We start from the raw sequence: 23,865 nt of genomic DNA on the forward strand, positions 1-23,865 counted from the left end.
TAATGATTTATTTAATGTATATTATATCAAAAATAACATTTATTTTAAATATTTAAACATTTAATTTACAATTTTATATATTTTTAATGGTATGGGGGAGCCTTAGAATTATATGATTGGTTGTTTTCTGGGATGTGTCATCACAACGCGCAAGACTGAGGCAAAGATCTGTATGCATAGAATGTATACAACCGTCAAACCAAACGAGCCAAACCCATCGCAGAGCCATCGTTAAGCAAATCGAGATTGAGCTCACAATCTATGTTATTATAGTTCTGTGTTATTTTGACGCCCCTAGTTAGACTTCGGTGCTTGGTCTGACTGTTTAGCTGCGTTGCAAGTCAAACTGGCTGTCAAGCCTCTATTGTGTTTATGTGCTAGCTAGATTAACGTTAGCTGGATAGCTAGCTAGCTTGTTGAGATAGTGACTGCGTGAGTTAGCTGATCCGACCTTATCAATGCCTGGGCATGTAATCTAATATTCTTTGAGGAAAATAATTTGAAATCATACACAGTCGGGAATCTGGGATTAGCAACTCCACCGTGTGTGTCCTGTTGGAGCTCAGACTCACTGGTCTGAAATAAGAAATTAAAATCATATTGCGTATCGTCAGTCAGCTAGCCAGGTAAGCAATGAAGCATCGTTTATAAAACGAATCGCAAATAGGACGTTGGATGTTGCTCGAGAAAATGCGTTAGCTGGCCAATGGCTATTGCCATATAGATGGCTAGCTGGCTTTATTTCTTGGCTAGCGTTACTCTTCCCGCAGAGATGGCCTCTAGTCTAGCGTTTGATCATTTGGACACCTGATACTAATGCTGGAACACATCGTTCCATTTTAAACATCGTTTGCTGGTGTCATAAGAGGCTAGCTAAAACGTAGCTACCTATCTATCCATGTTTTGAATTCAGTTTAGCTAGGGATTAGCTCGCTAGCTAGGTAGTCATGCTGTAACATGTTCGCAGTTGTGTGCAACACACACAACCTAGCTAGCACAAGCTAACTATGCTAACTAGTTTATAGCTGGTTTCGCACTGAGCTTCCGTGCCTGTCAGGGTGTTAAATTATTTTTCCAGAATTTAACTGGTAATGCTAGCTAGTTACTTGCAAATTGTTCATCCAATGTATTCGTATCGACTGTATTAAGGTCTACTGTATCAATGCTAGCAGTACTCTGCTAGTAACAGGCAATATTAGCAAGATAACATCTCGGGGGCATGGAATTTAACGTTCTCCCTAACCTCTTCTGTCAGTGTTGAAAATAATCCGCAGATTACTGACAGATATGTCGCAAACTAATCCTGATGACTTTATTGTATGTCTAGTATCGACATGGATTTACAACCAGATACCATGGAATTGTTCAGTGACTTGCTGGGCCAGGAACTCAGTCAATCTTAGACATGTGGTCCTTGTGCATTTAGTGATGTTGTTGGATGATAAGGCATGACCAAGAGAACATGAGCTACCTCGCCCATCTTGTATAGTTAAATTGCACGAAGATTTAGTGACTGGCTTTGATGAAATATTGATGTGCTGCCTCATTAGGTAATGGATCCGACGTCTATCCTGACATAATGTGTCATGGAAACCTGTCTGTGTCTTTTGTAGTATACAGTACAATGTTTGGATTTGTGCGTTTGAGAGAGCAAATCATTAAGGCAGACTTGCTAGTGAAGGTATGCGTTTCCTTTCATTTTCTCACCTCTGTGACTGGCAAGGAAAGCTTCAATAGTTTTATACCCAGGGCTACCATCGCTACTATGGTGCTAAACCCATTATGAGAGCAGTTAATTTCTGTCATATAATATGATAAAGGGTACTCTGGAGATTAGGCTGCTGGAGAAAACTGTGCCCACCTCCTTTTGCAGTCCCAGCGCTTGTTTACAACAGTTCTATTCTCCATTGTGTTCTGGAAGAGACAGCTGTGAAACTAAATAGTGGAAGTTGTGAGCCTACTCTACTTGGCGATTTCCACCAGGATGTCACATCAGTCTGCTCTTTAGATTAGTGCACCAAGTAAACAAAGTTTAGACTCACTATGGCGAGTGAAGTCGTCAAGCCTCCGAAGTAGATTATAGGTTTATCTAGGGTGTCTATATTCAAATGTTGCTAGTGATGAATGACTATGACTCACTACCACCTTGTGATGAGGTGAGAGAATCACTGCTGAGGGTACATTTGCTGAATGTTTTCTCCAAGTGGCAACACTGAGCATTTATGTTTATTTTATAAAACCTGGGTATTTTAAGTGTCCACTTTACCGGTTTCTCACGTTATATTTAATTATTATAAAATATTAATCACAAGTATGATTGGTTTGACACTGTCAGGTAGTAAAGGCTGTGCTACTGACCTGTGTGATAGGATTTCCTCTGATTACCCTGGTTAAAGGCATTAGAGTCATCGTCATAATCCTGACACTCAAGACTTAGGCCTATGTTTTGTTCAACAGTATTGATGTTGTGCATCATTTACAGGCTATTACGCACAAAGAACGTATATTCCAACCTGTTGTAGATGTTGTTGGAGTAATCGTTTGTCTCTTATCTTAGGAATTCTGAACCAGCTGTAAAATGTGGTCAAACATGAAAGCCAACCTCTCATTCTTAGCAAAGATTCAAACGAGTCTGATTAGAAGACAAACAAAATGTACAAAAAAAAATTGAATTTCTGTTGAAACATGACCCTTAAACCCTGTCAATAGTGTACTGTGCTCTCTCACCTAGAAGAAAATCAGACCTGCAGCTTCTAGCTTGTATGGCGTACACATGTCAACCTTGGTGATAAGCTCAAGTTTGTTCAGTGTTGTGACTCATCATACCAAGGGACGGAAAGAACGCCTGAGTAAAATGATGTGCATTTCATCTGACAGGGTGAGGCAGACGGCATGAAGGAGAAAATGACTAGACTAGGTACACTGCTTTTACTGAGTCAGCTACGGCACTAGAAGACGCATGTAGGACGTTTGCAATCTCAGGCAGCTTTCACAAACGGAATTCTGTGGTTCCCTGAGCTTCTGTCGGACCCACATGTCTTGCTGTTATTTTGGGACAGTCTCTCGCTCGTTTACTTTCTCGCATGGTGATATTGCTGAGAATCTTGCACCAGGCTGATTTAAGGCCCAGTTCAGCTTTCAGGGCTTTGCTGAACGATGCAGCCAAAAGCTATAGCCTTTAGCCAATGCTATTCGATTAGTTTCTAGGCAGCCTCACCGACTCACTGTGAATCTTTGCCAGCCTGAGGGGAATGTCTCAGTCCAAGTGAAGTGACCCTCTGTTTTTGATTTAAAAGAAAGCTACACTCTCTTGAATAATCAGACAAGGCAGTTATTTGTGGTCTTGCCAAGTTCGGCTACTTGTGCTCTGGGGAAGTGGTTTAGCTGGTGTTTGTCCAAGTAGATTATCAGTATCAGCATGTCTTATAAACCTGTGAGGTTTGTCTCCTGACGCAAAAGGTTTGACAACACATGGTCATACCAGGCTTAAATGGAATTTGTTTTCAATTCCCCCCAAATCTCCGTTGTCACTGTTCAACCAATGTGAAAGACTGGCTAACCGAATACGAGCTCATACTCTGTCTAACTTGTTTGAAAAGGATAATCATTTGGTTTTCTTCCTCATTTACTTCGTCCCCCCCCCTGTTGTTTGTTTGTATTTTGAGAACGAGTGCCAGACATGTGGTGTCATAGCAACCAGCTCTAGGTGGATAGGTGGCTCAGTGTTTTCCATGCTGAGTCATTCTGGGTATAGAGGTGGCATGGCTCATGCAGCCACTGTGGTGACTTTGACACTATTTTCCCGATGTGTATGTCAAGGTTAGATGATCAGAATCAGAATGGGATTTATTCGCCATGAAAGTTTGCACAGACAAGGAATTTGCTTTGGCAGGAAGGTGCATACAATAAACATATAGGGACCTAAAAATGTAAATATGTGGACTATCTATACTAAGGGTACATAAACATGATTGAAACAGGCGTCAAATTCTATTGTACTCCTTAATACAAGGTAGCCTAGACCTTCAAACACATGATCTGTTTTTGTAGCTATTATTACATTTAGTCATTTAGCAGACACTCTTATCCAGAGCGACTTACAGTAAGTACAGGGACTTTCCCCCGAGGCAAGTAAGGTGAAGTGCCTTGCCCAAGGACACGTCATTTTGCACGGCCGGGAATCGAACCGGCAACCTTCTAGTTGCCGGTTCTACCATCATACTAGTATGGGAATGCTGCCGACCTAATTTAATAAGATTACAATTCACTTATTCATTTATTGTATTTTGCGTAAATGGATAGGGCCAGGCGCAGTCTACTGTATCCACTGTTCATGGGAGGCAGGCTGAGGGAGGCAGGCTGAGGGAGGCAGGCTGAGGGAGGCAGGCTGAGGGAGGCAGGCTGAGAGATCCAGCTGTGCGCTGAGGGACCCGGCGGGGCTGAGACGGGTCAGATTGAACCCTGTGTCCTCTGTCAGTCTATTGTTCGGCCACAGCAGCTTCCCTCTCCAGTGATGTCACAGCATTCCAGGGAGAGGATAAATGAGTTAGTGTTGTGGCAGACGAGCAGCAGTGTGGTGTTGGTGTTGGTGGGTCGAAGAACCAAGGCACAGAAGGGAAATTGTGCAGTTGCCCGCGTCGCCGACTACCTTCCAGCCCTTTCCGAGTGCGGCCTCCGCGCACTGCTCTGTCTCGATAAGACAATCCTCAGTTGATATTTAGCGCTGTCGTGTTTTTCATGTGGGTTACATGGTGGAGGTAAAGGACATTTGTGTCCAGGTAGGCTAGATGTGGTCGGACTTTTTACGGTGTTTTCGTTCAGCAACAGATCAGTGGAATTGGAAGTTGCCAGGTGCCTCGTGTCCTGTGGACACGTTTGGATAGAACCAGTATTTCAAGTTCTCTCTGTGCATGACACATTGTATTATGTCAGTTAAATCCATCCATCACGGATGGATTTGGTGTTGCAAGATGTTGTTCTGAAACCGACACAGAAGAATAGGTGTCCGGATCTCTGTTTTCATTTGCGGACACGTTTCACCAAAGTAGCTGTGCTTTCTTTAAACAAACTGACCAGGCTACTTTTGAACGTAACCGTCTCCCACGACAACAAAGGGGGCCACCAGTGATTTCCAGAACCCCAGTGTGACTTCAGTTTCCCACCTTCCCACCAGATCTCCAGGATGCTGCAGTGAGCCATGTTCAGAGTGCTGGTCGTGATGGTGGGCGTGTGGGGGGCACAGGCGTGCTCGGACCTGGGGAACTGCCCCACCCAGCAGGCCAACACCTCCAGGGACTACTGCTACACCGCCCGGATCCGCAGCACCGTCCTCCAGGGCCTGCCCTTCGGAGGGGTGCCCACTGTCCTCGCCCTCGACTTCATGTGCTTCCTGGTGAGAATGACTGGAAGGAAAGGGGGGGTGGCACCCGGCCGAGGGCCTGTACATCGTCCTCTTAGGTTCACCCCCCCCCCCCCCCCCCCCCCGCTGTTGGTTCCGCTGTGTGTGCAAACTCTTAGATTTATCCACCGCACGCTCCGTTAAACCCGACCCAGGCTGGTAAGACTGGGGAGAGTTTTTCCGAAGCTCTCGAAAGCGGCGCTGTAATCGTGGCCTCCAAGCCTTTTGTGTGCAGAGGACCCACCCTGCTCTGTTCTGTCCTCTGTGTGACGTGGGGAAGGTTGGAGAACCTCTTCGTGACCACAATGTTTGTTTTTTTCCCCCCCCACCCCTCCTTCCCCAGGTGCTGCTGTTTGTCTTCTCCATCTTGAGGAAGGTCGCATGGGATTATGGACGCTTGGCCCTGGTGACCGACGCAGACAGGTAACTCCACACACCGTTTTTTCGCCCACACACACACACACACACACACAGATGGATTACCACTCTAGGAACCGTAACCAGGCCAGTGTAGACCGAATTCAGGCGTGGACTCAGGACCAGTTATGTAGGACCGTCCAGGTGTTAGTGTCTGCAGCTGCATCCCTCCCACGCTCTTCTAACGCGGTTAGCTCCGCAACCGGATACGCGCTTTGTTCAGCCCGCGACCACTCTCCCTTTCCCCAGTGTCAGACATCCTATAACGAATAGTTGGGCAAAAACGAGTCGTATCGTCCGTTTTTTCACCCGTCCCTTTTCCCAACTACATCGACAGCACAGTACACGTTCACGAAGCCTTCAGATTTGACATAGGAATAACAAGCCCGTGAACCCTAGTTGAAGCCTGGCGGTGGACCGTTCAGCTGGCTGCCTCTGGGAGCAGGCAGCATGACGGCCGCCCTCGTAACCCGAGCATGGGAGACATCAGTGTGTTTCTGTGACACAGAGACCCCGGGACCTCACACAGCTTCGGGCTCGGCTGTTGACCGGCCGCTCCTCCAGCTACACGTCCTCTTAGCAGGGCCCCCCCCCCCTCCCCCCCCTCACTTTCATCCAGCGGCGTGTATTTGTTTGTTCGACGGATAACGTCGCCGAAGTATTTGTGCAGCTGACCGTCTAGAGAGAGGCGGTGACGGACGGAGAGAGGGAGAGAGACGAAGCAAGGTAGAGAGACAGTGACGGACCGAGGGAGAGAGAGATAGAGACACATCGTCAGTCCCATGACACTGGTTTTGAAGTGCTGACTCAGGTTCTGTGTCTCGTTTGTACTTCCATCATCTGGCTGGGGGGTTAACTGGGTGAAAATGTGCTTCTGCTAGCTAACTCGGCTGTAAAAAGTGGCAGGATGGAAGGTGGTTTGACGGGCCTGTTTTTCCAGCTGACTGTCCCGTCTGCTGGATTTCACTTGGACCTGTACGTGTGATAAGACAATCTGTGCCTTCTTGAGTTCATAACTCGACTCTGAGTATGACATGAATAAGTGATGTCCTTCCTCCCTACCCAACTACCTCATTGAATTCCCGACAAGAAGTCTCCTGAGTTTGGGATCTGTACTGCGCCCGCTGATTTGAGTTGGTTTCCGTAACTTACATTTACATTTAGTCATTTAGCAGACGCTCTTATCCAGAGCGACTTACAGTAAGTACAGGGACATTCCCCCGAGGCAAGTAGGGTGAAGTGCCTTGCCCAAGGACACAACGTCAGTTGGCATGACCGGGAATCGAACTGGCAACCTTCGGATTACTAGCCCGATTCCCTCACCGCTCAGCCACCTGACTCCCTATAACTTCAAATAAATACGGCCGTGTTATTTGTTGAACATGATCGGTGGCTCTTCCAGGCCTTGTTGACCTTCATACTGTCCTCTTTCTGTCTCTCCTGAAGAATGGATCCACGATACAGCCGCCTGGACGATCGGGAATAGTATGTCCTCCTCCTCCGACGTCTCCACCTTACTGCCTCTCTCTCCCTTCTCTCCTTTTTCCAGTCTTCTAGCCCTAACTCTTTCATCCTTCCTAACTAGGCTGCTGGTGGTTTTGCCCGCTCTGCTCTGTGGTGGAGGGTGGGGTGTTTCTTTTTCCAGGCTTACCTCTTCGACAGGCCCGTTCGCCTCTATTTTGCCTTGTTGTATCGTCCCTTATTTCTCTGACTCTCTCCAAGTTCTCTCTGTGTAGTACACACTCTCTCTCTCTCTCTCTCTCTCTCTCTCTCTCTCTCTCTCTCTCTCTCTCTCTCTCTCTCTCTCTCTCTCTCTCTCTCTCTCTCTCTCTCTCTCTCTCTCTCTCTCTCTCTCTCTCTCTCTCTCTCTCTCTCTCTCTCTCTCTCTCTCTCTCTCTCTCTCTCTGTGTGAGTAGTGCACTCTCTCCCGGGCTCTTTCTCCTTCTGTCTTCTCCCCCCCCCTCCCCCGATGGTCTAATCAGATCTGTGTGTGCTAATCTGTGTGCTGTGGCCCCTTTGTCCAGCTTCCTGTCCTGTGTGAGCTCACCGCATGGGGAGTCGCTCAGGCAGGATGCAAACAGGGAGAGGTAATACACCCTAACCCAGGGTGCCCCTCTGTGTCTGTGACCAGTCCTGTTGCCCAGCCACGAGGCCCGCCATCCCAAGCTCATCCCAGGGGGGGATAGATAATCCATCCTATTCTCTCTCTCTCTCTCTTTTTTTTTTTTTTTTTTTTTTTTTAAGTCGATGAGCTTTGGGTGACGTCATCCTCATCACCTTTTTTTTTTTTTTATGTCGACGACTCGAGCGAATGCAGCAGAGCGCAGGGGGTCCGGCCGACCTACAGGAGAGCACTTCAAGCTGCACTCCTCGTCCGGTCTCTCACGGAGGGGCCTGCGGGAGATGGGGTTGACGCTAGGGCTTTGATGTGGACCGCCTTTTTCCAAAAGGTCTGTCCGACCTGAGCTCTGCTGGATTCGCCGCGTCTCCACGTCTGAGGCTCTCTTGTGGTTTCCCCCCCTGTTGTGATTCCAAGTGAATGCCCTTCCTCCTTCCTAGAGCTAGCACGATCCTCGTCCTCCCCCGGTCTGTGTCTTAACAACCCTGGCCTCGGACAGGACCGCGTGTCCCCGTCGGTGTTTTCTAGCTAGTTCCTGGCATTGCATGGAATGGGCCTGTTGAGACTTTTGTCCCTGTCAGTCCAGCCCGCCTGGGTGACTTTGGACCGCAAAAACCTCCTCAGTCCATTTCAGGGCCCTGCTGTAACTGCAGTGTTATCCTAACCCCCTGTGCGTAGCCTGTAGGCCTCAACACTAATATATAAAGGATGTCCTTTTACTGAGGTCATTTCCTCTCTGACGTCAGTGGTATGTCAGGGCCAACCTAACGCTGGTGTTTGGTTGTGTGCACAGCGTTGCCTCGGCGATGACGTCCGAGACACCCGAGCGCTACGAGCGCCTCACCTCGGTGTCCAGCTCCATGGACTTCGAGCAGAGAGACAACGTGAGTAGCCCTCTATATCCCGGGGCCACAGGAGGGGGGGGGTGGGGGGGGGGGGGGGGGGAGCCGGAACACCACCTCCCCGGGCCTGAACGTTTTCTTTTCGTTGCTGTTTCTAGGGATTTTGTTCCTGGCTGACGGCCATCTTTCGCATCAAGTACGTATTGCAAGTTTTGACATGTAGCCTATCCAATTCACTTTGCGTCGACGTAGTTTGATTTATTCGCGTAAAATCCGTTGGGGCTACATCGTGTTGGTTTGTCCTCTGCAGGGATGAAGAGATCAGAGAGAAGTGCGGCGAAGACGCTGTGCACTACCTGTCTTTCCAGCGCCACATCATTGGCCTGCTGGTGGTAGTGGGCGTGCTCTCAGTGGGCATCGTGCTGCCTGTCAACTTCTCAGGAAACCTATTGGGTGAGCGGCACTTTGGGGCGGGACTAACCTGAGAGAAGCAAGTTTGTATTTGGCTTGTTATGCATTCGGAAAGAAATATGAAGGATCTAAATATACAGGCAGTTTATCTACTTGGGTTTTGAGATCTTAGAAATGATTGCATTGGGTACTTTGTCTTGGGGCTTTACACACCATATTAGATTAAAGATGAGCACATGAGATGAATATCTCCAAAGAAATGCAGAACACCAAAGGGATTCATAATTAGATTTGGTCAAATATTGGACAATCCACCATTAATGGAGTTTTATTTTTGACCAAAGCCCATTTCTGCTTTTCAAATGTAGAGCATAGGTCCATCCCTTTGCTTCCATACTAACGTCCAATCACATGAGCTTTCCTTGCCTCTTTGGAAAGAATGCGCTTCATTTCCTGAGTGTCATGGAAAATCCCTCCTTGACTTTACAGTAGATACCGTCAACACTAGAAGTATTGGCACCCTAGGCAAATATAAACACAAAAGGCAAGAGGAGGACAAGAAAACACCCAGAAATAATAGTGTCATTTAAAAACAAGTCGCAATCAAAGTAAATTTAAAGGTTACATTAAACCTCGATTAACCTCAAAGTGGGGAGAATGTCCCTGTACTTACTGTAAGTCGCTCTGGATAACAGCGTCTGCTAAATGACTAAATGTAACCTTGATTACACTTTACAATAAAAGTCATTTAAGGAACTAAGTCTTTGCATTTCCTTATTTGTATACATATCACCGCATAGGGATGTGTTCTCAGTATAACAGTGTGTGTGTGTGTGTCCTCATTCCCTACAGAAAACAACGCCTACAGTTTTGGGAGAACCACTATAGCCAACCTGGATGCTGAGTGAGTCATTCTCATGATTGGTCTTTTCGTATGTTTTCCAAAATGTTTTCCCCATTTTAAGTAAGACAATCAAACACACAGCGCTCTCTGTGGTCTGACTTTGTTCCCCTCTTGTTGGCCCTTCTTCCAGTAATACTCTGCTTTGGCTGCACACCACGTTCGCATTCCTCTACCTGTTACTGACGGTGTACAGCATGAGACGGCACACCTCCAAGATGCACTACAAGGAGGATGACCTGGTGGGTGGCCTCGGCAGATAGGACATTTTCCCATTGCGGCCACGTAGCCTGTGGGCCTACGCTGTTCCCCTTTTTTCATTTTTTTTCGTGACCTAGCAGATTGATATTGTTCCCTTTGAAGCTGTTAGTTGGCTGTGTCATTTTTTTGAAGGTGGAGATCTAAACCCCCCGCTTCTCTGCTCTGCTCCCAGGTAAAACGCACTTTATTCATAAACGGGATCTCCAAGTACGCAGAGGAGAAACTCATAAAGCAACATTTTGAGTAAGTGTCTCTCCGGAATGTTCCACATAGAGTTTTAGACGGTAACAACATAAAAGGTATCTGGGTAGGTATGAAATATGTCTCTTTCCACCACTGGCATTCTACCGAAACAGGACTACAGGACTCTTCATGTTTCAGACCAGTAGTCCTGACCTGACCCATGTGTACCAGTCCAAACAATGGCAGGCCTATCTCTCTAATTGTCACTAATAGAAGCCAGATGAGGAGGATTAAGTCATGAGTCATGCGGCTGCAGGATGGCCTAAGTGAGGCTGCTGGTGGTTCACCAGGCTCAACAGTATTAACCTCAATCGCATGTCTTCTCCGGCGTGCTGCTTCTGTGCTCACTACAGACCCCTCCTCCTCCCCCCTAGGCCAGCCGTAGTGTCCAGATGGGACTCGAGGCAGTCAGGAGCCACACCTGTGAGGCACAAGGTGTCTTTCACGTCAGGAAGTCAGGGAAGACAGACAGAGAGATGTGGTGAATATGAGGGTTTAGGAAACAAGACCAGGCAGAACGGTGGCTGCCTCAGGATAACTGCCGGACGAGTACAAACCTCTTAAACATTTTGATGTGGTGACCGTTTATAGCACTACAATAGTATGATATAGAGGTGGTTTCATGTTAAAGGAAGCTATACAGTGAATGTACAAACTGGTATTGATCCGCACATCTTTGGTCCCAAAGTCTTTTATCCTGTTCTTACCTTGTGTAATGTAGTTTTGAGGCTTCACAATTTGCTTCAGAAAAGTGAACAGTTTAAGTACATACCTGAGGTTAGTATGAATGACCCAGTGTTGGTAAGAAGAGTTAGTAGGAAATACCGGTACTTGAATGTCTTCTCACTCTCTGTCCTGTAGAAAGGCCTATGAAAACTGCATTGTGTTGGAGGCCCGTATCTGTTACAATGTGGCCAAACTGATGGCTCTGAACTCCGAGAGGTAAGTACTCCGTGCGAAGCTGTGTGTGTGTGTTGGGGTTTAGTGAGGCGTGGTGGTGGTGGGGGGGGGGGGGGGGGGGGTGTCGACGCTCGGGCGGTGTTTGTTGTCAGAACTCCCACCGCCGTACCCAGGCAGGGCACTGGCACACGGGGTCACGGACGAGACGTGTGTTCACAGGAAGAAGACGGAACGCAGCAAGAAGTTCTTTACCGACCTGCAGTCTAAAGAGCACATACCCACCATGATCAACCCCAAGCCCTGCGGACACCTCTGCTGTTGCATCATCAAAGGCTGCGAGCAGGTGAGCGCCCTTCCCTTCCCGGTCCCCTCTTTGACCCCCTTACCTCCAAGCCCACAAACACAAGGTGTGGTGAACCGGTCATCGTTTGGGTTAAGGTGGATGCTATGGCAATACTAGCAGGTACCAGGGAGATACTCGTGTTGCACGACATGTCTGAGACTGACTCGTCGCCTGCCTATCGACCCCAACAGGAGGAGGCTGTCAGCTACTATACTAAGCTGGAGTCCAAGCTGAAGGAGGAGTACAGGAAGGAGAGGGAAAAGGTCAACAGCAAGCCCTTAGGAATGGCCTTCGTCACCTTCCAGAACGAATCCATGACCGCCATGTGAGTGGAGTGCATTTCCTTTTCCAGTTAATGGGGCGGTGAAGAAGCCAAGCGAAACGCGAGCTGCACTTTCTGCTGTTCCCGGAGTCTGGGACGTAGTATCACATCAGTCGTGTTTGCCTTTATTTTGCTGTAGAATCCTGAAGGACTTCAACGCCTGTAAGTGTCAGGGCTGTGACTGCCGGCGGGAGCCCAAGTCGTCTCCTTTCAGCTCCAGCCTCCACACACACAACTGGACCGTCACCTACGCCCCCGACCCCCAGAACGTGTACTGGTAAGAGCACACTAGTACAAGTTCATGGGTTGAGTGTCTCTCTGTGTGTGTCTCTCTGTGTCTGTGTGTGTGTGTGTGTGTGTGTCTGTCTGTCTGTCTGTGTGTGTGTGTGTGCGTGTGCAGGGGCCAGATGACCAACCTCTCCTCTCTCCACAGGGAGCACCTGTCCGTGGGGGGGGTCCCCTGGTGGCTGCGCTGCTTCATCATCAACTGCATCCTCTTCCTCCTGCTCTTCTTCCTCACCACGCCGGCCATCATCATCTCCACCATGGACAAGTTCAACGTCACCAAGCCTGTGGAGTACCTGAACGTGAGTCCCTCCCTTCACCAGGTGTATACGGACAGTGTAGTGGGGGGGGGGGCAGTACTTTGTGCTGGTCTTGTGATGTAACCTCTGTGTGTTTTTGGTCCTCCAGAATCCCATTGTCACCCAGTTCTTCCCCACTCTGCTGCTGTGGGCTTTCTCCGCCCTGCTCCCCACCATCGTCTATTACTCGGCCTTCTTTGAGGCCCACTGGACAAGGTCTCACTCTCTCTCACACACACACACACAGAGTACAGATACAGCATCAGTCATGGCTTGCTACACACAGGACATTGCTCCCATACTGTAGAGTCTGTGTTCCTATTGATTGACTAAATTCCCAACGCGTACGGAATATTCCAGATGTGAGTTCTCACCGTGTCTCGTGTCTCCCTGCAGGTCTGGAGAGAACAGGACCACCATGCATAAATGTTACACTTTCCTCATCTTCATGGTCCTGCTGCTGCCCTCTCTGGGACTGAGCAGGTACTACAGGCATTCATTCGGCTCTGCTCGCCCCCGTCACCCATATGTTCTTGTAAAAACATTCGATTTGTCTTTCACTCGGATATTCAAATATTGACAAATGGTTCCTGTTGCAGTTTGGATGTTTTCTTCCGCTGGCTCTTTGACAAGCGCTTCCTGGCAGACGCCACTGTGAGATTTGAGTGAGTGGAAAAAGCCTATGTCAACATGTTCCCAGTTACGGCCCAGTCAACTGCAACACCAAACAAAGTTGTATTGATTGAGTTACGTGACACCAGCACACGATTCCCCCCCCTGAGAAGTTTTATGAAGTATTATGTCATGTAATGTAGTATGTGATATGTAATTTTTTGGACATTGCACAGTTATGTTCCTTAAATTCCCCGCTTATCTCACCCTTTGATTCAGTGCTCCTGTAATGTGGCCCCATATCTTATCTTCCTCTGCTTGTCACGTAACAATTATCTGCCATGTCGGAACATGTAGGACAAGATCTACGGCAATCAACGTGTTCTTGGTGAACTCGACATTCCTGTGTAGGGTGTGCGGCCCTTTGGCCTGTCGCGTCTCCGTGGTGACCGCTCCCCCTCTGCCCCCAGGTGTGTGTTCCTGCCCGACAACGGGGCGTTCTTCGTGAACTACGTCATCGCCTCGGCGTTCATCGGTAACGCCATGGACCTGCTCCGTATCCCAGGCCTGCTCATGTACATGATCCGCCTCTGCCTGGCTCGCTCGGCCGCTGAGCGGAGGAACGTCAAGAGGGTCAGTCCCCCCCCCCCCCCTCCCCGCCGGACGGAACAAGAGGGGCCTGATGGCACACGTCCAGCCCTCTCATTGACTTCTGGGCGTTTTTAGCGAAGTGCCTTTGCTTGACATGACTTGCCTGTGTGTGTCCACAGCACCAGGCCTACGAGTTCCAGTTTGGGGCCGCCTACGCCTGGATGATGTGCGTGTTCACCGTGGTCATGACCTACAGCATCACCTGTCCCATCATTGTCCCCTTCGGTGAGGTCCACGGTTGAAACCGTTAGCCCTCCTCTCTTCTTCTGCCTGTGTGGTGTTCTGCATGGTGACAGCCTGTTATGAACAGCCCCACACTGTATCGCCACTCTGTTGCTCCCGACCAAGTAATTCGATCGGACCAGGGGCATTCCGTGAGACTTTTCACCTCACATGGAACACTCCACTCACATTAACGACCGTTAGCTCGTAGACAAATAAACGATTAAATAAAGGAGCAAATCATCGTCTGCTGTCACGTTGTCAGCAGCGCTTGTGGAACCGTGCGACAACGTAGCGACGTCACACGCGAGCTCGCGCGTTACCGCTGAATACGGCACGCCGGTCACGCCGTGCCGACAGTCAGCAACAACTCACTGCCTCTCACGTGGTATTGCTTCATTGTCACACAGTTCCCACAGGAAGGGGCCTGCTAGTCATGGCTCCCCTGCAGGAGGGCTTAGCAACAAGCATAAATAGGGTTAGTCTCACTGGGTTCCTTTCCTGTGTTGGGTCCCCAGGCCTAATGTACATGCTGCTGAAGCACCTGGCAGACAGGTACAACATGTACTACGCCTACCTGCCCTCCAAGCTGGACAAGAAGATCCACTCGGGGGCCGTCAACCAGGTGGTGGCCGCCCCCATACTCTGCCTCTTTTGGCTGCTCTTCTTCTCCACTGTGCGCACAGGTGAGACAGCCCCCACACACACGCACACACACGCACACAGGCTGACTTGGGTCGTCGCCCGCCAGCGACCTCCACGTCCAGTGGAATCGGAGCGGTAAAAGTAAACGGCCCCTGTTTCCACCCCCCCCCCCCCCCCTCCTTCTCCCTCCAGGCTTTTCGGCCGCCACGTCCATGTTCACGTTCGTGGTCCTGATCATCACCATCATCATCTGTCTCTCCCACGTCTGCTTCGGACACTTCAAATATCTCAGCGCCCACAACTACAAGGTAAGGCACCCCCCAGTGCCGACGAGCCTTTTTTCACAATAGAGGAACGGTGTCAAACCCAGCGACGGCCTGGTGCTTGGTTGTTTTTCCACATTTTGTGGAAGTTTGTCTGAAAACAGCATGTTTAAAATGCATACAACTTTCATACAATAGGACATGCTGTTGTAACTTTGATGGTAAAACCCTTTTCTTTTTTGGGTCGTCTAGAAAGTTAGCTAAAAGAAACAGTATTAACAGAGCTAAGACTGCTGATCCACAATGAATTATCATGAATGAGCCACAATTGTTTTTGCTAGTAGCAGAACCTAAACCCACCTACTGTCCTGTTTTGGTTCTTAATTTGTAAATGTTCGAAAACAAGACTGAATATCCTTCTGGGTTTGAAGAAAATGTGAATGAACGAGGACTGAATGTTCCACTGTTCTGTGCATTTTTGGCCCAGATTGACGCCCAGGAGGTGGATGGGTTAGAGAATGGGCGCCCACCACTCACCTCCCCCTCCAACAAGTCTGCAGTAAGTATCCTCTCCTCAGCATATTTCCACGTGTCTTGCCGTTCCTTTCACTGTCTTATGCCCCGCCGCTGACAGGAATGGTGTTCAGCATCCGATCTTGACTGTTCCTTTTCCTCTTGCCCTCTCCACCCGCCTCTCGCAGCAGATGTACATTGCCCAGGTGCTGCAGGATCCCAACGCAGACGAGCTGGGCTCGGGCAGCGGCGAGGACGACGGCCAGGGCTCCTCGCAGGACGAGGAGATCATAAACGTGGGGAACAGCCTCAACGAGGCCGACTTCCAGTCCGGAGAGGACAGCCTCATTGCCAATGAGGTGCGTCACTGACACTGCCTGAGATTCGGAGAGACTACCGTGGGTACTGAATATGTGAAGAAGAAGAAGAACAAGAAGAAGAAAGAAAAAAAAAGCTACGGACTACCAACCGCTCTGAAAGGTATCTCTACTAAAAGGCCACCAGAGAGGTACTCGATACTAATACACAGGATCACTACTTTCATATGGATTACTGCAAAGGCTACTAAAGGATTCTTCCACCTGCTTCACTACCACAACTGCTGGCTTCACCTGGAACTTCAGAAGTCCACAGAGTTGGCAAAACAAGGACATCGACTTCCATTCTGTTCAGACTTACTTCTCTTCTAACACTCAAGCATTGCACAGAGACCCAAACAGTCATAAATACACTGAAGAGATGCACAAATGGGGAGTGAACTGTTTTTTTTTGTTGTTTTTTGCCTTGCCATGCAGGGGGGGGACTAGCTTTGTGTCCATATTTCCCTAACACTATTGCACTTGAAGGAGAATGTTTTGTCTCCGTGCCCTACACTGGTGGGGTGCTGTGGCATGCGTTTTTACCCCTCGCACCAACCTGAGTCTGGTGTGCGAGAGTTTCAGTGTGGTCAGGCGTGCCTCGAACTTCAGAGGGTGGAGGGCTTTCCCCACAATCCGTTGGCTCCACCGCCCATCGTCAACACGCGAAGCTGGGGTCGGATAAGTAGCTTGTGAGAGAGAACGAGAGCTGGAGGCAAGTTGCGTGCTACGTTTGACCTGCGCTCTGCACATCTGAGGGCTTCTGTTTGAAGCCGGTGAAGACCACACTGCTACTAACACTCCTAACTTGTTTTTTTTTTTTGTTTTTTTTTTCCGCTTGTGTTTAGATTGGGAAACATTTTTGGACATTGTACAGCTACAGAACTCTGGATTTGTAAAATAGCAATTATTTTTCTTTTCTTTTTTTTTAATGGTATTTATTTTTTTCCGGCATGATATCTCAAGTTCTAAAAATCTTTTTGGGGGAATGAATTGTGTTCTACCCTTAAAACTGTGGATGAAGATTGTTCCCTGTACCTCATTTTACCAGTCCCTCGTCTGGCCCTCATCGGGGCCTCTGTTGGACTGTTGCTCCTGCTGGAGTCCAGACGTGTGAAGAGTGCCCTGGTGCACCCTCGCCTCCACCGGGACTTACAGGGACAGCGCTCCAACATGGAAGCAGGGCCTGGCCTCCTGGCCTGTGAGACCAGGCCTCTCCTCCCCTGGAAGCAGGCACTGCTCTGATCTGGCTGCCGTCTCTGCCTCTAGGCCCGGAATCTGCACTCATCCACCTAGGTTCTCCAACAGGCCTCTTTATTTTATTTTTTATGTTTACGTCGCTGTCAAGGTTTTCACTGTCGGTTAGAATATTGTCATACGTGGTTCCTCTTAGGACGAGCAGATGCCACATCTAGAGTTTTAGAGAGAACAGGTTGTGTATTCGATCTGCATAGCTTCACCAAATGATAATGACGAGACACTTAATCATGTAGCATATGTTTTAAATGTTTAAGCGATCATTGTTACGTTACCCCACCCAGTTACCATGTCTCACACCGTCTTTGCCATTGGCCACTATGTCAATATATAAGGTATTGTGGTTCCATTGAAAGGAGTCATTGACAGGAGTCTTGCAACTTACCCCATTGATTAGGTGCTAATACTTTCATTGTCGGAAAAAACACAGTTGAGTTCTGATAATTTGATGATAGCCAAATGGATACTAATTGTATGCTTCTTATTTTTTTAAATCTCAAATTATATTGGAACATTCAGTTGTCATTTTAAGTTCTACATTTCATTTTCAGAACCAGCAACAAGCTATGTTTCTTTTCAAGTCATGCCTCTGGCAGATAACACATGCTCATTGTCATTTTGATGTTTTCCTTCCAGTCAAGTCTTGGATCCACCTCATGGTTTAAAGAATAACCATGTTTCTCTGCACTAATTTGGGTTGCGGCTTAAACATATTAACTTGCTTTTTACTTTGATATATCCTGTAATACTATGTCCAGGAACAATAAGCCTAGACCAAGTAACATACTCTAGTGCAATGTATTTTCTGTAGAACAATGACTCACTCAGGTTTTACCTTTAGTTTTTAAGGCATTAGGGTTTTTTTCACTAGTTCAGTGTCTTTTTCTCTAGTTCAGTGTCTTTTTCATAATCTTCAACAAAGATAGTTCAATGAGCTTATTGAACACAGACATGGATGTTTTAATAGACAGAAGCGCAATGGTCAGAGAAGAAAGTTGCCAGTCTTGTTCTGATTGTGGGTCATAAAAAGAACGATCTGTTGTGTAGCTACTCGGTGAACAAATTTGAGCAACACTAATGTCATGTTCACTTAAATGTATGCTATCAATAACACATACTAATACTCCATGATATGCCCATTCGTATAGGCACCCATTGTAAGCTTCGATATGATATTACACCACCAATGGCAAACTGTTTGGGGACATCTGAATCTGGACTATTCTTCATCACGACAAGGGGATTTTATGAGCTTTCTTCAAATGTTTTATAATAATGTATTCATTAAGCAGATGTCTATCCAAAGCAACGCACAGGCGGAATGTGAACCTGCGAGCCTTTGATCTGCAGTCAAAGGCCTTTGACCACTGAGCTATGCCCATCCACATGCTTTGTTCTGTTATGTCTAAAACATATGAAAAATGATTTGAAAACCTGTTCCTTGTTATCTCTACTGACTGACTAGAATGGATGTCTTGCTCTGAAGGAGAATTGTAACATTTGTAAACTCATGATTACATTTGTTAACCACTCAACCATTGTTGAATCAATGGCAATTTTTTCCCCTCAGAAGCAAAAACACTGTTGTTCATTTCTGATAGAAACATTTACAAAGATGGAAGAAAAATTATCCTAAGGAGTTCAATGTTCTGTAGAAGCCACTACTGATTATTTTTTTATTTTTGCATCGGTCCCTTAGCTGCCTGTGCCTACAGTGTTGTGACGTTATTTACCAGAATGAAGCATATTTTAATTATTCTGGTAAAAAATAAAGTCTAGATTAGATATGTTATTACTTCATCTGTGACTCAACATTTTTTGGTTTCTCACAGGAACGTATTGTCTGGTCTGTAGATTTTGTTTGTAAATCAGGAACTCCATCTGTAGGGCTGAGACTGGATCCCAGTTCATTTGTACAGTTCACTCAACAGGGGAACACCAATATGTTCAGAACAGTTTTAAACGTGAATGTCTCTTTTTTGCTTTGCCTTCCCTTTTTTTGCTAGACTGCTTAGGAATAACAGTGACAGATCTCATTATGGTAGTTTTTGGCTTGACAATGTCTCATTCTCTCCTGTTCCTCTCAAAGGGCTGTCTGTACAACAGATTTATCTGTACATTTCCACCAGTTCCTTGATCAATTAAATCTGTATTTAATCAATCTCTCTTTGAGTATTTGCCACAGAATTGTGATCAAGCAAAGTCGGTTCCTTACAGTGATTATTTATTACGACTCCTTTCGTTCAAGTCGAGCAGGTAGGAAGCTTTGAGGACAGCAAAAAACCAAAACGTTTTTAGTCATGTTGCTGTTTTCACAATCGACGCGCAGACTCGTGATACTCATGCGTTTCTGGCAGCTCTCCCATATTCTTCAGTTCGCCAAGAAGCACCGCACCGGATGTACTTCCAACCGGCTGTGTACCTACCAAGGAGTTTGTGTACTACAAAGGAGGGGAGGCGTTCTCTTCATAAAGCAAGAAGCCGCTGACGACATGATCACTAAATGTTAATGCATGGTCTATAGGTACAAAGACACCTTATTGGAATAAAAAATCCTCTCTAAACTGCATGAGTTGCCAGAGATATTTCGACGAATTGAGCGGTCTTGAAGGCACCAAGCCGCACTCGTTCCTACATTTGTGATAGTGACGTGGAAATGTTCAATCAAAGAGCAGGTACGGGTTACAGCAATGACAAGTTCGCCACCTGTTCTCGAGAGGGGCTTTTATTCGAAGTGTGACAGCTCACTTGAAAATGGTAAATGATCCGATTCAAAATAACAATTAGAAGCAACGTAGGACTTTAACCATGGAAGGCGGAATCACGATTGTTTTGATATCCGTTGCTATGTTTTTCGGATGTTTTTTACTAGGATTGATTCCGCTTTTGATCAAACTTTCTGAGGTAAGGGATTTTTCACGGTCTTCTCTTATAGCCTTGCTCCATGGCAACTTCTTGATAATAATCGTATTTCTAATAATGTATGATATTCGTTGAATGTTATCCTGCTTCATTATATTAACCTACAGCATAGGGTCAGCCAGCGTTGTTTGTTCACCCCAATTACAAAAAACATAGCTAATGCTACCAGTGCAATGATAATGTCTGCACTATTTTAAGGTTCGATTGTGTAAGTTGTATTTATTTTAATATGAATTCAAAGTGATTATGCGTATTAGTAGCCTAAATGACAATGATGCACATGAAAATACTCGTTTGCGACTGTGTCACTTAGTTGTTGTCTCTCATGCAGCAAAAGCTGCATTTTGTCACAGTCTTGGGGGCAGGACTTCTGTGTGGCACAGCACTGGCCATCATTATTCCCGAGGGCGTGGAGTTGCTGGAGGAGTCGTGGAGAGGTAAACTGCGCCCCGGCCAGAAAAACAGGTTTTTGTTTGTCTGAGCATCACTGTTTAAACCGTATGCTGATGTGCTCCAAAGCATAAATGCATGAGCACTTGGGTTGTCTTGCCAACTGTTCATTATTTTGTTGAGGTATGGAAATGTAGATTTGCTTTGAATGGGGCTATAAAAGGACTGAGCAATCCTTACACATTCAGCTCCTTGAACCTGTCCTCCCTCCCGACTTTGTGATATATGTCTGTGTTCCACTGCACAACCAATGTATATTGGGTGAGGGTTGGTGATAATAAACCATTTCTTTCTCCAGGGCCTTCCTGCTCTCTTGCATTAGCCAACAACAACAGCAACCCCAAGGGCCTGGAACCACTCCCAGTCAAGGGGCCCCCAGCGCGCTTCTTCATTGGCCTGTCTTTAGTGGTCGGCTTCACCCTTATGTTTGTGATTGACCAAATTGGCAGCTACTGCTCTATACATGGTAAATAACTTCTTCTAGATCTCCATATCTGATTCATTCAACAGTAGGCTTTTCTGGCTCCTTGAAATTGTTGTTGTTCCTGTTCTATTCACCATGTCTGTTCTCATCTTAGACCCACAGACCGGCATGTCCAATAGCACCAGTGTAACGGCCACACTGGGGCTGGTTATGCATGCGGCAGGTACAGTGCTTCGCTGTCACACCAACTGAACATACAATTGAAGTCAGTGTGCTGGATAAATGTGTTAGAATGCACACATAGAGCATAAGATGTGTCTGAAACGTTTGACTGAAGTTAGAGCCAGGCCAAGCACGGAATATTTCTCATACAGTCTTTGAGCAGTTGTGAACTTACTCATGTGACGTATCTTGTGACTGCCCAGCCATTTACCCTTTTCACAAGGGCTCTTTGTGGAACTTTTAGAAAGAAGTGTCAATTTTGCGGCTGTTCTTCAAAGCTGATAAAGAAATGGTCATAACCTTATCTCACCAAGTGTATGTGTGAGAAAAACCGTATCATTAAAGTGCATGTAGTACTGTGACGTTTAAATGTGTGCCCTGTTTCTCTTTTCTTCTGTAGCTGACGGTGTAGCACTCGGTGCTGCCGTCGCGTCCTCTGAAGTAACGGTTCAGGTCGTCGTATTTCTGGCTGTGATTCTTCACAAGGTAGGATTCTCATGGTTCAGCTAACTGCCGTGTCAGGGTATCAACTATACACACTTAAAGATGGTCGTCTTTTCCGGTTCATTGTTCTTTCAAACAAGCCTTGGTTTCACCTCACGCCTACTCTCTGTCCCTTGCTGTTATGTCTCCAGGCTCCTGCAGCATTTGGCTTGGTCTCCTTTTTGATGCACGCAGGCTTAGAGAAAAAACAGATCCAAAAGCATCTGCTAGCTTTCTCAGCTGCAGCACCTGTGCTCGCCATCAGCACTTATTTCATATTGACTGCGGTAAGACATGTAGTCATTATTAGAAGTGGTCGTTCAATACTGCATGTTTCTGACCTGTTGTGAGGTTGTGCTGCATATGTGGCTGCACGTAATGCCGTATATGTGATTGTTCTACAGACCGGAGGGTCGTCACGGCACCATCTTAGCGCCACGGGGATTGGAATGCTCTTCTCTGCTGGGACATTTCTGTATGTGGCCACGGTACACGTCCTCCCAGAGGTCAGCAGCAGGGGGCAGCAGCGCGGCCCTCACCACACCAGGACAGGATCCTACCAGCACGGGGGTGGGCTGGGGGTCATGGAGAGCCTCACCCTCATCCTGGGAGCTGGGCTCCCTGTTTTACTGGCCCTGGGGCTTAATGATGACTGATATTTACACAAAGCAAAACTGACCTTGCACACCGAGTGCAGTATTTGTTTTAAGAGTCTTATGTATTTGATGCAGTATTAGCGTGAATATGAAGTGTAGGAATGAGAAACGGTTATCTGCAAGGTCCTCTTGATCGATCATATTTTATATATTGCCTGAGCTTGGCTGTAGCCTGGATAAGAGAGACCATGACCTTGAATGTGCAATACATGGAATCCCAATTCTTATAGCTACTTACTGACAAATGGAGGGCTCGTAACTGAACTAACGTTTTGTATTAATTAGCTGAAAATTTGGGAGTTTTTGTAATATTTTAGCTGCACTGTTGCCCTGAACATGATATTCTATTTAGAGATATGCTTAAGATATCCCACAAAGTAATATGAAATGATATTGACATGAGCAATAATTGGATAGCAAATAAGTCAAATAAGGCAGAACATTTACCTTGTATTTTTTTGTATTTGTTTATTTAATTTACTGAACAGTACTGTAATTGGCAATACTGAAAGCAAGTGAACGGAGAAATTTTACACCAAATATGACATTACACTCAAATGTCCACCTCTGTTAAAGAATATGTCAGTAGGTTAGATTAATGGCACGTTCAGAGATGATCGCTGTTTTGAACATATCCATTCTAACCTGATTTGTTCCCTTATTAATGTCTGTGACATCATTGTGGAGGTCAGTGTATCAACAAAGACCTCATTATGTGGTACTTTTTGGCATAAAATGTAAATGGATTGATCTTGCATTGGAGATTAACCCTTGTGCTGCCTTCGGGTCACATGACCCAAAGGTTCATAACGAACCATCGTTGTGTTTACCCAATTTTACCCAATACAAAAACAAATACAAATAATTTTCTTTTAACCTTTGCAATGTAAGGGGGTCTGAGACAGCCCAACGGTTTAAAAGAAAATGCTTCACTTTGTTTTTGTATGCGGTAAAGTTGTCGCAATACGACGGTGGGTCACAATGACTGATGGGTCAGAATGACCCGAAGATAACACAAGGGCTAAACAAGCTTAGGAGTGTTTCTCCTGAACACATGGGGGCAAAAAAGTGTTAAGTTACAGAAAACACTGGTGTCAAAAACAATTCTTACTGCTTTACAGCACAAAAGTGTGGAAAAGTACATCTCATAAACCACATAATTAGAAGTTACAGAATGTCCCTAAAACATCAAAGTGCCTCTAAATCTAATGCATTATCGCAACAGTATAAATAGGAATAGTCTAGTGCTCATGCATCTGTCAAACATGGCTTGGCTGACAAGAACATTTTCATACTTGATCTCAGCTACTGCGGCTGCATTCTAACTTTGCACATAAATACTTTTAGAAGAATACTACAATCATGATACAAGCCTTGTCTGATTAACATGACTTGCATACAATACATTTGACTCCTAAGCGCTACGATTAGGTGATGATTCACATGAA

The 23,865-nt window shown here is 46.6% G+C and overlaps 2 protein-coding genes across 5 annotated transcripts; both read left to right on the plus strand.

The window, feature by feature from the left end:
* The first annotated feature begins 395 nt into the window (after positions 1-395).
* On the plus strand, positions 396-19,055 carry LOC136942854 (CSC1-like protein 2). Of its 3 annotated transcripts, XM_067235867.1 has the most exons (24): positions 396-626; positions 5,174-5,392; positions 5,742-5,821; positions 7,262-7,300; positions 8,728-8,818; positions 8,935-8,972; positions 9,087-9,229; positions 10,040-10,091; positions 10,222-10,330; positions 10,522-10,592; positions 11,454-11,534; positions 11,712-11,835; positions 12,027-12,160; positions 12,297-12,434; positions 12,591-12,744; positions 12,851-12,957; positions 13,138-13,224; positions 13,341-13,406; positions 13,824-13,986; positions 14,124-14,229; positions 14,745-14,912; positions 15,064-15,179; positions 15,622-15,693; positions 15,836-19,055. In XM_067235867.1, exons 2-24 carry the CDS (start codon positions 5,198-5,200, stop codon positions 16,016-16,018), a joined length of 2,517 nt encoding a protein of 838 aa, XP_067091968.1. In that variant the 5' UTR covers positions 396-626; positions 5,174-5,197; the 3' UTR covers positions 16,019-19,055. The 3 variants fall into 3 exon arrangements, with proteins under 3 accessions (XP_067091968.1, XP_067091969.1, XP_067091970.1); XM_067235868.1 differs by lacking the exon at positions 396-626 and having other exon boundaries at positions 5,131-5,392; XM_067235869.1 differs by lacking the exons at positions 396-626; positions 5,174-5,392; positions 5,742-5,821; ... (13 more) ...; positions 13,824-13,986; positions 14,124-14,229 and having other exon boundaries at positions 13,161-13,224.
* A 627-nt stretch (positions 19,056-19,682) lies between these two features.
* On the plus strand, positions 19,683-23,771 carry LOC136942858 (zinc transporter ZIP9). 2 transcript variants are annotated; one of them, XM_067235872.1, is made up of 7 exons: positions 19,683-20,164; positions 20,514-20,619; positions 20,931-21,098; positions 21,211-21,279; positions 21,679-21,764; positions 21,914-22,048; positions 22,166-23,771. In XM_067235872.1, the coding sequence occupies exons 1-7, from the start codon at positions 20,069-20,071 to the stop codon at positions 22,415-22,417; spliced, it is 912 nt and encodes a 303-aa protein (XP_067091973.1). In that variant the 5' UTR covers positions 19,683-20,068; the 3' UTR covers positions 22,418-23,771. The 2 variants fall into 2 exon arrangements, with proteins under 2 accessions (XP_067091973.1, XP_067091974.1); XM_067235873.1 differs by lacking the exon at positions 21,211-21,279.
* The last annotated feature ends 94 nt before the right edge of the window (positions 23,772-23,865 follow it).

This window comes from Osmerus mordax, chromosome 5 (genome assembly GCF_038355195.1).
Source record: "Osmerus mordax isolate fOsmMor3 chromosome 5, fOsmMor3.pri, whole genome shotgun sequence".
Classification (NCBI taxonomy): Eukaryota; Metazoa; Chordata; class Actinopteri; order Osmeriformes; family Osmeridae; genus Osmerus; species Osmerus mordax.

Bases quoted from the DNA above. Each gene is read 5' to 3' on its own strand.
- LOC136942854 (XM_067235867.1), top strand. From the start codon at position 5,198: ATGTTCAGAGTGCTGGTCGTGATGGTGGGCGTGTGGGGGGCACAGGCG. The intron at 12,435-12,590 runs GTAAGAGCACAC...CTCTCTCCACAG, and splicing joins GACCCCCAGAACGTGTACTG to GGAGCACCTGTCCGTGGGGG. The intron at 13,987-14,123 runs GTCAGTCCCCCC...GTGTGTCCACAG, and splicing joins AGCGGAGGAACGTCAAGAGG to CACCAGGCCTACGAGTTCCA.
- LOC136942858 (XM_067235872.1), top strand. From the start codon at position 20,069: ATGGAAGGCGGAATCACGATTGTTTTGATATCCGTTGCTATGTTTTTC. The intron at 20,165-20,513 runs GTAAGGGATTTT...TCTCTCATGCAG, and splicing joins TTTTGATCAAACTTTCTGAG to CAAAAGCTGCATTTTGTCAC. The intron at 21,765-21,913 runs GTAGGATTCTCA...TTATGTCTCCAG, and splicing joins TGGCTGTGATTCTTCACAAG to GCTCCTGCAGCATTTGGCTT.